At 36.5% G+C, this 13,719-nt stretch overlaps 1 protein-coding gene across 2 annotated transcripts; it reads right to left on the bottom strand.

Annotated features, from left to right (window-relative positions):
- Positions 1-2,781: 2,781 nt before the first annotated feature.
- Positions 2,782-7,007, bottom strand: LOC145076796 (cyprosin-like). Of its 2 annotated transcripts, none has more exons than XM_079022584.1 (14): positions 6,871-7,007; positions 5,637-6,001; positions 5,495-5,555; positions 5,328-5,422; positions 5,129-5,241; positions 4,768-4,936; positions 4,576-4,615; positions 4,409-4,473; positions 4,209-4,322; positions 4,067-4,131; positions 3,809-3,959; positions 3,585-3,704; positions 3,210-3,298; positions 2,782-3,058 (listed from the first exon to the last, which is right to left on the bottom strand). In XM_079022584.1, exons 2-14 carry the CDS (start codon positions 5,991-5,993, stop codon positions 2,974-2,976), a joined length of 1,524 nt encoding a protein of 507 aa, XP_078878710.1. In that variant the 5' UTR covers positions 5,994-6,001; positions 6,871-7,007; the 3' UTR covers positions 2,782-2,973. The 2 variants fall into 2 exon arrangements, with proteins under 2 accessions (XP_078878710.1, XP_078878711.1); XM_079022585.1 differs by having other exon boundaries at positions 6,798-6,920.
- Between the last annotated feature and the right edge of the window lie 6,712 nt (positions 7,008-13,719).

Below are 13,719 nucleotides of genomic sequence, written 5' to 3'. Positions count from 1 at the left end.
CGTTTATTGGTGGAAATTTTTTTTGAAGTATCCGTTTTTTAACAGGATTATTATTATTATTATTATTATTATTATTATTATTATTATTATTATTATTATTTTACAAACGGCTATATGCATTAAAATTCAAATTTTTTTTTGTTTTTTCTTTACCCTTTAAAACATCTATAAATACTCAATTATTTACCTTCAATCAACATTCAAACAAAGCCTCTACAACCTCTATTTTCTTCAAAAAAAAAAAAAAAAAAAAAAAAAAAAAAAAAAAGAATCCCGACAATCAAACCCCAACCTCCGATCGAATGAAAAAAAAAAACTCATGTTTCGAGTTTAAGCACTTCTACTCGAAACAATTTTGCTATCGATTCATCATTACAAGGAGTTTATCGTCCCCAATTCGATGCTCCTATTCAATCTCCACTACAATTTCAATACCAAAATGTTAGACAATATTACCTGATTCAAGTTCCAAATGTTACTCCGCAAATGTTTTCAAACTTTATTGTTTTTCCCGATCAACAGTCGTCAAATCAACCTCAAACCCAAACCCAACAACAATGCCAACTTGTCGATAAGTTGGATGACTCAGAAGAAGAATAGATGGTTTCAGAAACTCAACCCACACCACCCCCACAACGACGTAAGGGAAAAAACAAGCGCGCGAAGGCGTCGCACAACCGGGAAGACAAAAGCCAACAACATGGCTTCCACAAGAAGAGCTAGTTTTGGTAACAGTTTGGGTTGATATTTCTGAGGATTCGATTCATGGAAATGCACAACCGGGAGAGCATTTTTGGTTTCGCATTTTAGAACAGTTTCGGGAGGAGCTACAAAAAGATGACGACTACCGTACGAAACACCAACTAAATTCGAAGTTTCGAGAAATAGCAAAGAGGGTTTCAAAAATAAACGAGTTGTACAACAACCTAAAAACCCAAAAAAAAAAAAAAAAAAAAAAAGCGGCCATGGAGACGAAGAAATATTTCAAGAAGCTTTGCAGTTTTACCTTGAGGAAGTCAGAAAACCATTCAAGTGGCACGATTGTTGGAAATTATTGGTTAGATCTCCTAGGTGGAAAAAATACGAGCAATATTTTATTTTTAGAGTACTACAATCAAAGCGAACGAAAACGAGCTCTAGTGGTTACACAACTTCCTCCGATGCTCGAGTCGGTCTAGATTTAAATCAGGAGGAAGAACTCGAGCTAAAAGAAATTGTCCGACCGATGGGTAGGGACAAAGTAAAGAGGAAGAGAAAAGGGACTTCTTCGGGTGCATCGGATTTCAGCATGGACCTTGACGAAATGTGAAAAATAACAGCGTCGTTTGATCGATATAATCTAAATTTCTACGAACATTTGGTGTTCGACAAAGAAAAAGAAGAAGCAAGGAAGAAGGAGCGGACGGAGAGACAAGAAATTGAGGATATGAAGTTCTTGATGGAAAACACCGACCATCTCTCAGGACCTGCTCTCGAGCTCGTATGAAGAAGAGGGAAAAATTATGAAAAAATATTTTTCATAGGTTGTTGGTTGGTTTGTTTGATTTTTTATTTGTGTTTTTTTTTTCTATTTTTTTAAATTTTAGGTTTATTGTAATTTTTATTTTAATTAATGAAATGCATTTTCTTTTTAATTAAAATCTTTGGTTGTTTTTAGTTTAAAAATTATAAATCATAAAAATCAATTAATTTTATTTAAAAAAAAATGAAAACAAAATAGTAAGGGACACTTTCCACTCATTCCTTGAGTTTTAGATGAGTGAAAGGAAAGTGAGGAAATGGTGGTCTGACCCACGAAAAGTGAGGGAAACTCCCCACCCAAACCCTCCAGTCTTATAGCTACTAGAGATGTGCATTTGGACCGAATACTCGAGCCGAAACCCGGACCGGACCGACTCGAATTAGGACCGAATAAGTTATTTGGATCGGTTTGGTAGGTATCTATTTTTGTTCAATTCGTGTTTCAGGTTATTCAATCCGGGTTCCCCGAATAAAGGTTTAATCGGGCCAAAAAGACCGAACCGGAAAGTGAATAGTCACTTGAACTGAATAACCTAAATAACCCGAAATGATTCGTATAACCCAAATAAACCGAAATGGCCGAATAACCCAAATAAACCGAAATGGCCGAATAACCCAAATAAGAAAAATTCTATATCTAGTTCAAGAAAAAAAATATTAAATTAATATTTTTTTTTCTTGAACTAAGATATAAAATTCCTTATTTGGGTTATTCAGATCATTTCAGTTTATTTGGGTTATTCGGATCATTTGGGTTATTCGGTTCAAAAACATAGTGTAAATGTTTATTTGGGTTATTTCGGTTCTTTCAGGTTAATAACCATACCAAAACTCGTATTACCTGAACCAAACCGGTACCATATTATTATAATCGGTCCGGGTTTCAGTTCCCACTTTTCATCCAATTCGGGTTTGGGGTTATCGGGTTCGGGTCAGTTTTGGCCCGGAGCACATCCCTAATAGCTACTAACATTCTCCAATTGAAATTGGAGTTTCAAAATATTTGAAAAAAAAATATCATTTTCATTGGTTGCAAAATCTTGCCACATATTTAACAACTTCGGTTGCCTTCCATACTTCACAACTTTAAATCCAGAAACAGCTAATTTGATAAAAATCAATGTACTTCACTTCTGAATATCATTGACCAAGGGATTTTCATGTGTTCCTCCATGAAATATTGGACTTATTACAACATTATACATTTGTTAACCAGATCATTTGATATGAGTGTGAATTGAATTCAGTAACAAAAGATGATAAAAACAAAAACAACCATATAACATACCGATAACTGGTAAACAAACAAACATCAGTTCCTAACACATACCACCTCACGTTTTTTACAATCCAACAACGAAATTTACGGAAGTAAAAACACGACAGAAAAAGACTTTATTTAAACATTTTTTTTTCAGAGAATATTTACAGTCAGAAAAGTCTGTCCCTCCCTCAAGCTGCTTCAGCAAATCCAACACGTAAGCGCCCATAATCAAACACCGTATGGTATTGACCCATAAAAACATCTCCCAAAATCCTGCAACAAAACATCCACAATATTAACCAACATATCCAGCTATTTTTGGAGGACATTTACGTCTTTTTCATACAAAAAAGTAAACATATCAAATGTCAAACACAGTACAACATGTTATTATGTATATTGTAGAGGTAGAGTGAGTAATTACCAAAGCGGTCCACGAGGTGGGGCCACATCCATAGCAGTAAATCCACTGATGCATTGTGCTACTTCTCCCTCACCAATTTTCAGAACATACTGATCAATCACAACACATTTAAAAAAATTAGAGTAAATTTCAATTTTCGTCCCTGTTATACCTGATTTTTGCAATTTTGGTCCTTATTTGAGGTTCTTATAAAATTTTTGGTCCCTGGTTATACCTGATTTTTACAATTTTGATCCCAAAAACTTCTCTTACAATTTTGATCCTTACATTTTACTTGGAACATCAACCAAAAACCTCAAATAAATAACCAAATTTGAAAAAATCAGCTATACTCAAGGACTTTTACATATTTAAAATAAATAAAAAAGTTGTTACCTGTTCTGGGGAAAGCTCAAAAATTTTATCACCAATAGTAAACGCGATATTCGGCATGGAGGAAAGACTGCTGCACTCAACTGCAGATTCTCCCATTGGACTGGGCAGCTTATCACAAAGCTGAATTTAAAAAAAAAAAAAAAAAAAAAAAAAAAGATAATTAAATCAGTGTTTCGATGATAATAAAGTAGGGGTAAAAAAGTAATTTTTAATTTGTTTTTCACCTCGTTGACATAGTTAAGTATGTTATCTTCAGTTTGATTCTTTTTTATTTGAGTTTGCACCCAAACAACTGCCATCTCACAGAAAGTACACATCTCATCATGTACACCAACACCACCATTATTCTTGTCAACCACACTCTCAATTATTGAACTGTAAAAAAAAAAATTAATTATCATTAGCTAATATTCAATTTATATAATTAGAAACATAATATGATCATAACTCATAATTCATAACGAATGCAATGTGAAACTGACCTAACATCTCGGGCACCATTAAAAGTACATAAGTTCATTTGAGAACAGATTTTATCGGGTTGTGCCTATATAACATCACAAAAAAAGATTAGGGGTAGAATCGGAAATATCTAAAAAGTAAACTATTAATAGAATGTTTTACCTCAGATAAGAGCATCTCGATTATAGTCTTTCCATATTGATTAACCAATGTCTTGCATTGCTGACTCATTACTCCAGCAGCACCAATTGCATGATTGATTTGAGTAATAATAGTCTAAACAAGTTTCACATATAATTTTTTTTTAAATGTTAGTTTTTCTATACAGAAAATGCTAAAAAAGATTAATTTTTAAAACATACCGTTGGACCTGCCAACAAAGAGGTTCCAGAATCCGCAATTGCTGCACAACCATCACTGCAAAATCCTGAAATTGAAAAACATCGGTAAATAAAAATAAAAATAAAAATCTACATTTTTTTTATAATTCTTAATTTCAGATGAATAAACAAGAATAGCCTGAGATTACCAGTAGTTGTATCTCCAATAAGGACATCACCCATATCAAACTAAAAACAAAAAAGAAAAATGAAATTCAGTAATGTTTCGACTTAATAAATACTAAATTAGACAAACAACCACATATATATATATATATATATATATATATATATATATATATATATATATATTTGTAGATATGTTATAATAAGATAGTCACCTGCCAATAACCCTTTTGAGTCACGGGTACATATGTGTGTTTGCCCTTAAAATGATTAGGATCGGCCCCACCAAACACAAGTTCACCCCCTTCATCCTCGTCAGCATTGCGATTAAACCAAAAAGAAAATACGGGTTCTGGAACAAGACCTTGATTTACCATGTTGTACCTAAAAGGGTATGAAAATATCTTAATTAACAATCTGAATCTGAGTAAATGACCATTTTACCCTTTATTTAGAAAGGACACTAACATGTTAAGCCATCTCTGTTGGAAATAACTCAAAGAAACACTACTTTATATATGTCCTGATTAAGTTATGTATCAATTAAGTCAATAAGAAACAGGGGAAGAAAAATACCAGACAGGAACAGCATTTCCAACAGAGATTTCTTGAAATCCAAGGCCAAGAATACCATCAAACTTGGCTGCTAAGAAAGTGATCCCAGGCTCTTTTGTTGCCTCTATAAAATCCTGAATAAAAAAAAGATTAAAAGAAAAGGTATAATGAGAAAATAGTGGTTAAGTGAATCAAAAAACCAAAATTTCTTAATTTTTACCTGTTCTTTAACAACAAGATCACCAAGTTGGACAGAGTCTTGGCTAAAGATACCAGAGATAGCTCCAGTTCCATACTGAATAGCAGCAGATGTCCCTGATTCACATATGAAGAAAAATACAGTTAATTACGAAAATGCCATTGAGAAACAATCAAAAGAGACTATACCATTTTTCTTGTAGGTGCTTGAATGGCTCGCCTTGTACTTTGAGTGAAAAAGGCAAGCTACCTGTATCCATATGAAGAACTATGAGCACATGATTGAAGCTATAGATTGACAGAAATCTTGAATTAGAAAAGTCAAACTCACTGAAAAATAGCACTTTGAAGAAGGCACCCATAGATTAGAACTTCCAGTATCAAAGATCACAGTGAACTTTTGTGAGGGAGTTCCAATACCAATCTCACCATAATACTGAGCATCCATGTAGTTCTTTAATGCAATAATGTCAGTGTTTGAATCTGTGAGAGGGCCTCCAAGGCCAAAGTTTCTTATAGCATTTCCTTCCTTTGAGACACCATGTCCATTGATTTGGGTAAGTTGGTCAACCTTCCTCTTTTTAAGTCCAACTCTAATCAATCCACCATTAGAGGCTGAAAATGCTGAAGGTGACAGAAGAAACAGCAAAAACAAGGCAAGCAGACTCGCTTTCATTGTCATATCCATGTTGAACACTGCATCAATGAGAAAAGTTTTTTTATTAAATATTGATTTGAACATTAAAATTTGCAAAATGGAGATCAAAGCTATGAGTTGCTACTATATGTTGCCAACGAAGTAATGTTTCAAAAAACTCAATTATAACTTATAAACTGATATGAATCCTTTACACTGTTACAAAAAAACCAATAACCACATTAAACCAAATAAGATGTGCTACAAATAGAAAATATTTGGGGAGAAAAATGAAATTAGGTTTCTAATTAAAACGTGCTAGACTCTTTTTTTCCCTAAAAGGGAGGTAACTAAAAATCATTACATCATCATTGAGATAAACGTGCACTACAATTGTCAATATTAACCATTAATAACCAAAACATGCCAATTACGTGTGAGATATCAATTCATAAAGTACGATTACGAGATATGAAGAACAATCATAAACATAGCTAGCCAAAATAAAAAAAACTAGACACATGACTCCGTCCCTACCTTAAATCCACTACGATTTCCTACCTATTTACCATGAACTTACTAAAAAAAATTCCAGTTTACCGATTCGAATAACATGCATCGTTATCTGTCAACCATCACGGTTTTTTTCCAAACCGAACTGTAGTTATGGTAGTAACGAAGTGAAATACGGAGAATACGATTCCAAAAACAGATCATAAGAACTACACAAAAACTGCACTGAGTAATTGCCCTAAATTTTCATCAGCGATCAAAATATTCGCTGGGAATCAGTACACTGTACACATTAAATAAACGAAAAATAGAAGCAATTGCAGTTATAAGTATAAAACATACACAGTAGCAGTTGAATCCGGCTGATCGGAGAATATCGATGAAGGCAAATTGGGGAAAAAAAGGTTAAACTCACCTGAGATTTGAGAGAACCGCCGAGGCGTGTAAAGGGAGCAATATGACGAATGGAAGAATAAGGCACCGCTTTTGATGAGCAACTAACTGCAGCTTTTGCAGTTAAGTACCCCGCAAGTTTGGTTAATACCCACTTTGGGTCCTTGGAAATTCTTGGGTATAAATATAATACACACGGATGAATAAATAGAAGTGTTATCTTTTTTTCATATTTTTTTTGTTACTTATTTACATATATATATATATATATATATATATATATATATATATATATATATATATATATATATATATATATACCAAAAAGTGTGTAGTCTAACGATATTAAAAACTAACGGATAGACGTTTTCGAACAAAATTTAGGGTTCAAGTCTCGTTGTAAAAAAAATATATAGACTTCAAAGTATATATAGTAGTAGGTGTATGTGCGATCTTACCGAAACATATATGTTTACGATAATATAATTTACATCCATAAATCAAAGCCTCAAACATATTGTTAACATTTAAAATTAGAATTATTGAAATTCTCTTGTCAAATTGTCTTCCAAAACGTTAAGTCAATAGGAGATGAAAAAGGATGAGTTGAAAAAACTTATATGTTTATGATAATGTAATTTACATCCACATAATCAAAGTCCCATTAGTTAGATTATTAACATATAGAAATATTAAAATTTTCTTATCAAACTGTCTTTCAAAACGTTAAGTTAACAGGAGATGAAAAAAGATGAGTTGAGAATCAAATTGCTAGATATCTTAATGAATTTTATACGGTAAATTGCAAGATATATTGGTGAATTTTATACACTCCATCGTTCTTATTTGTTAATTCAATCATATGTCTCTATTATTATAAAATTTGATATAAGAAATCACAAGATGGCACTTTAAATGTTAGGCATAAAATGAAAATCTGCCTACTAGATTGTTCATATCCATGAGTGACCAAACATTGTGAAATATGTTGTATTTCAAAATTGATAGACAAATATTAAAACTAACAAATAATATTGATAATTATACGTGGATTAGTTACGAATAATAATAATTTATTATTATTATTATTATTATTATTATTATTATTATTATTATTAAGTATCGAGTTTCATCAAGAAACCAGATTGATCGTTCATGATCATATCTAATTATTTTAAAAAAAAAGTAAGAGGAGAATGTCTCGTTGTCGAACTATTAAAAGATAGAACAAAATAAATTAAAACCAACATGATGATTGTTGATCTTGACTGCTAAAAAACTACATGGAAAGTTACACTCATCTCCTTAAAGGTTTTTACGTCGCACTAAGGTTGACCGAAAAACCTGGTATTTAATGTGTACTATTGTTCGTTTTAACAGCAATGGAAGAACTGATAAATCCAAAATGCGATTTCACGAAAAGCATGGAGAATATTATGTTGCATAGGAGGAGAAGAATAATTAGAGAGGGTTGTGTTTTCTTGTATGTAATAAATGGGACTTGGGAGGTCCTATTTATACTGAACACGGAAACCTAAAAAACCCAAAAAAATGGACTATGGCCTCTCGAGGGCTGCCAGCCTTCCACATGACAATTTGAATTCATATATGATGATATCGTTATTCGGTATCTCATGTGATTCAAATCTAGAGATTATCTAGTCTTTTCATAGGTGTAACATTCGAGATTTTGTATGTTTCCTTTTAAGTCCTTAATGCAAATTTCATCTCATTTTAGTCCCTAGTTAGTACGCAGCTCATTTCTGGATCGCGGGTTCACCTACGTACACAGGGTGTACGTAGGAGTACGCATGGCGTACGTGGTGCAGGGGAAAACCCTAATTTTTAGGGTTTGCACCCTATTTAAACAACTTATAACGCCTTTGGAAATTTTATTGATCAGCCTTCATCACCCTATGCCTTGATATTGATACCCTAAGTGTATTTGGTGATATTTGAGCTTGAAAGTGAGTTTGTTAGTGTTTTGTGGTGAAGAAGAAGAAGAAGAAGAAGAAGACCTAGAGGTTTCTTGGGAGTAGCATGAGCTTGTAGATCTAGAGTTATCTTCACCTTAGCAAGCCTTTTGAGGTAAAAAGCTCTCATATTGATGATTCTACGTGCTAGATCCAACTTAGGGTGATATTTATGCATTTATGGGTTTTTTGAGCTAAAGTTGAGTTTATGATCTACTCCAGAAGCCATGGATGATAGATCTTAGCTCCATTGAGGTCCCTTGTCCATAAAAATGTAATCTTTATGAGAGATATGGGTCCATGCAAGTGTTAAGACTCTTATTAAGCTTCTTTTGAGTTTGGGGCCTTAGCAAGTCATGCATGGGTGTAAAGTTACCAACTTTACGTGTTAAGTCACCTTCTAGAATTAGATTTGAGAATATGGCATGTTGGCTTAACTGAATAAGTGCTTAATGAGTTGGGTTGGTTGTCTGCCGAGTATGCAGGGTGTACTCAGCTTGTACGCTGAGCATACTAGTCTCGGATGGAGTATGCCAAGCGTAAGCCTAAGTATGCCCAACGTACTAAGCTGTTTGACTTTTGGGTTGACTTTCGCGGATTTGGGCCATATCTTGGGCTTTTAGGGTTTGGGCCTTGTTAAGCCATTATACTTCTGATTTTGGGCCCAATTTGGAAGTTGGGCCTTATTGGGCATTAGGATGTGGATGTCATTAAGAAATTTGGTCCTTTTGAGTAATGGGTTGGGCCTTTGTTTTGGGCCAAGTAAGAAAAAGGGTAAAATGGTCTTTTACCCTAGATATTGAACAAGTAACTTAGATTCTTGATTATGGGTCGAGATCCAATTATTAATTGGATATTATTCGATGATGTTAGTGTGGGGATTTTCCAGACCAACAGACTGAGATTTCATCTGAGTCATTCTACAGCTTGAGGTGAGTTTTCCTCATTGTGTTTAGCGGGTCGAAGGCACCAATGTCGGCTCATGGTTTATTATGTGTAGGATGCTAGTTGTATGCGTGACTCTTGCATGTGTTATGTGTTTATATATTTACCGAGTAGGGCCTAATGTCGGGCGGGGCCTGATGATTATATTGTATGTTATTTATCTTTTTGATTTTTATGCATGTGTTTATATGTTTGTATGTATACCGGGCGGGGCCTGATGACTGGCAGATTTGTTCTGAGCGGGGTTCGATATCAGGCGGGGCCCAATGACGAGCGAGGCCCATTATATGTTTTATATGTATGGTATGTAGTATTTTGGGGAGCTCACCAAGCTTTGTTCTTACAGTTTTCAGTTTATGTTTCAGGTACTTCTAGTTCTAAGGGGAAGAGTCCGGGATGATTACAGTGCACACATCATATTGTTTCGCCTTTTGTATTACTCTGATGTACTTGGATGTTTATTGATACACTCTAATTCACTATGGTTTTTATGATGTTATTTTGGATAATGGTTTTATTGATTTAAAAATCAAAATTTTTGGTCTTATTTTTGGGACGTTACAAGTTGGTATCAGAGCCTTAGTTTGAGGGATTTAGGCATACACTGGAGTGTTTCTGAACTCAAACTGAGGATTTAGTAGCTTTTACAAAAAGAAAATGTTTTATAAAGAGGGTTTTCTAATAAAAGAAAAAGGGTGTGGTGTATGCAATCGACTGAGCTCAAGTAAGTTTTCCTAAAATACTCATACATGTTTTTGTTATGCTTTGAATTGTGAATCTGTGAGTCACATGTTAGATTCTGGCTAAGGATCTGCTCAAGGTTGCATGATAGAATGCTAGGAGAGATGCCTTTTTATGCCTGATGTATGAGCTTGTAGACTTGCATGCTAGTACTGATCAGTGAGTGATAGGATAACCTTTTAGGTTATGCTTGTTTCAATTACTCAATGCTAGAATGATACTTGCTTTGTGCTTTTTAGGAATTCACATTAACTTCATCTAACTAGTAAGTGAATATTCTAAGTTACATATTAATGAGACTAAATAATTTTAGAAGGTTAGCTTTAACTCTATTGTGCAACTCTTGTCTGAGTCCAACCATTGTAGTGTGAGACCTTTCATCCAAAGAATTATATGTTTTCGGTAATACGTAATTGTATTCGTGAGCCAGTTAGAGGAGGTTAGAGGGAGTTCCTTATACAGCTGATGGCGGAGAGTGGTGTGGGGATTGCCCTAGGAAAACCTAGGAAGAGATTTAGGTGTTAGGAGCTTTGGTTCGTCGAGGATTGTATGTATGGATAAAGAGTGATTTGGAGAATTCAAAGCGATCCTTGAGGAAAGTACACATAGATGTGGAAGGTAGTACGGGCCCGTACTACTGGAAGCAGAGGATCCATACTCGAGCCAAGGAGAGTCGCGATGAAACCAGGAAGCGTATAGAGTATGAGACTCCTCAATATTTATTTATGTGTGTTCTAATGGTTTGAATGGTCTATTTTCGTTTTGGTGACCCTTCGAGGAAGATCGATTAGTGGTTCTGGTGCTGGTGAGGGTTTAGGCTCGGGTTCTGGAATTGGGCAGTTGGATGACCAGATGCGGGAATTCATGTCCTATGAGATTACCCGTTGAATACTTAAGCAGACTCCTGTGATCTTTGGTATGGTCAAGGAGGGCATTATGGAGATTTTGGATGAGCGTTTGGGTGCTTTTCGGTCATAGATGGTAGCATTGATGGGAGCTCGCATGTTGACCTTCCGTGAGTTCCGGGCATGTGGGGCTCTGGAGTACTTCGGGGAGAAGGACCCGATCACGAGCAGATGATGGTTAGAAGATGTCGCTAACGCCTTCTACACTAGAAGTTGCCCCATTGGGGAAAAGTTCATACTTGTTTCCTGTCTTCTGAACGACAGAGCTTGAGATTGGTGGGAGGAGGTTGGGCGATCTGTGGGTGATGAGGCAATCGATTCGATGACATGGGATGACTTTGTGACTTGATTTCGAGCTGATTTTGCACCAATTATTGAGTTGCAACAGTTGGCGAGGGAGTTCCAGGACCTTCGACAGACTATTGAGACGGTGGCTGAGATCATCGCTATGTTCCGCGAGAGGGCGCTTTTGGTTCCACAGTATGTGGCTGATGAGGATATGAAGAAGGTGAGATACCATGAGATGTTGATGAGTGATATTCGGTAGTTCATGAGCCAATCTAGTTGCTAGTTGTTGGAGGATATGATTGTGAGGGCTAGAGAGAGATTGATTTGGAGATGGAGAGGAAGAAGAAGTCGAATCAGGCTCAAGGTTCAGGTAGTATAGGTAAGAGGCCCAAGGTATTTGATTCAAGGTTGAGGGGCCAGCCGGGCCAGATCCTAGTACGCACAACGTACTAGTTGACCTCTATGATCCTTCATGGTGCATGAGTATGCCCCGTGTACTGACTTGCCAACCTTTCACATATAGGGACTAATTTGACATATTAAGGAAATATTAAAGAATGATAATTATACCTCATTCGGGATGTTATAATTCTCCCCCACTAAAATCATACATCGCCCTCGAAGTCATCCTCCGGAAACAGCTCAAGATACTACTCACGTATCTTGGACTCCGGTTCCCATGTCCACTCCGAACCTCTATGGTGCTGCCACTGAACTTTGACCAAGTTCACGACCTTGTTCCTCAAGGTTTTCACTTTATGATCCAAGATGGCTACAAGCTTCTCCATACAATTTAGACGATCATCGACCTGATTGTCCTCCAAGGGGACCACAACCGCCTCATCGACTATACACTTCCTCAGTTGGGATACATGGAAGTTCTCATGTATCTTTAGGAGCAAAAAATCCCCACACCACTCCAGGGTGACACCTTTAGGAGCACAAAATCCCCCACCTGAAACTCTAACTCAGAGCATCTCCGATCCGCATAACTTTTTTGACGGCTCTGCACAGTCAAAAGTCTCTGCCGAACCTATTGTATGAGCTCACTCCTCTTCAACACGACTTTCGTGCTCCCCATGACCCTCTCCCCCACCTCGCCCAAACAAATGGGAGTTCGACACCTCCGACCATATAGGAGCTCAAACGGGGGCATACCGATATTGTCATGATGGTTGTTATTATAAGAGAACTCAACCAAAGGAAGATAGAAGTCCCAACTCCCACCAAAATCAATAGCGCACGCACACAACATATCCTCGAGCGTCTGAATCGTTCCGCTCGCTCTGCTCGTCCGTCTGCAGATGGTATGTCGTGCTAAAATGTACCAGGTACCCAACTCCTCATGGAATCTCTTCCAGAATCTAGAAGTAAAGCGTACATTCTGGTAAGGCACAATAGATGTCGGCACCCCATGTCACGCCACCACCTCACGAACATATATCTCTGCCAACTTCTCCATAGAAGAGTTCTCACTGATGGCTAAGAAGTGAGTACTCTTCGTCAAACGATCGACTATCACCCAGATAATGTCAACACCCCTCACAGTCCTCGGTAGCTTCGTAATGAAATCCATAGAAATTTGTTCCCAGTTCCATAAGGGAACCTCCAGAGGCTGCAACTTATCATGAGGGCGCTAGTGCTCCGCCTTGACTTTTGGCAGGTCAAGCATCTCTCCTTAAACCATGCCACATCTCTCTTCATACATGTCCACCAATAATTAGGCTTCAGGTCAAGATACATCTTTGTGGCCTCCGAGGTGGATAGAGAATCTCGATTTGTGGGCCTCCTCCATTAAAATCCATCGGGCCCCACCCACATACGGCACCCATACCTGCCCATAGAGAGTCAAAAGCCCTCTACTGTCCATATCAAATGCCGAAACTTGACCGATCACCCCTCACTCTTACGATTTTCTTCTTTTATGGCCTTCGACTATGCTTCCTTGATGATCTCTAAAACTGGAGTCATTGTTGTCATCCTCATACATACATCTCGCATCGGGGGTACTCTCCACCC

Source organism: Lactuca serriola, chromosome 9, assembly GCF_051521515.1.
Source record: "Lactuca serriola cultivar US96UC23 chromosome 9, Lser_US96UC23_V15, whole genome shotgun sequence".
Lineage (NCBI taxonomy): Eukaryota > Viridiplantae > Streptophyta > Magnoliopsida > Asterales > Asteraceae > Lactuca > Lactuca serriola.
The sequence above is the reverse complement of the archived record's forward strand: the minus strand, read 5'-3'. Positions and strand labels throughout refer to the sequence as shown.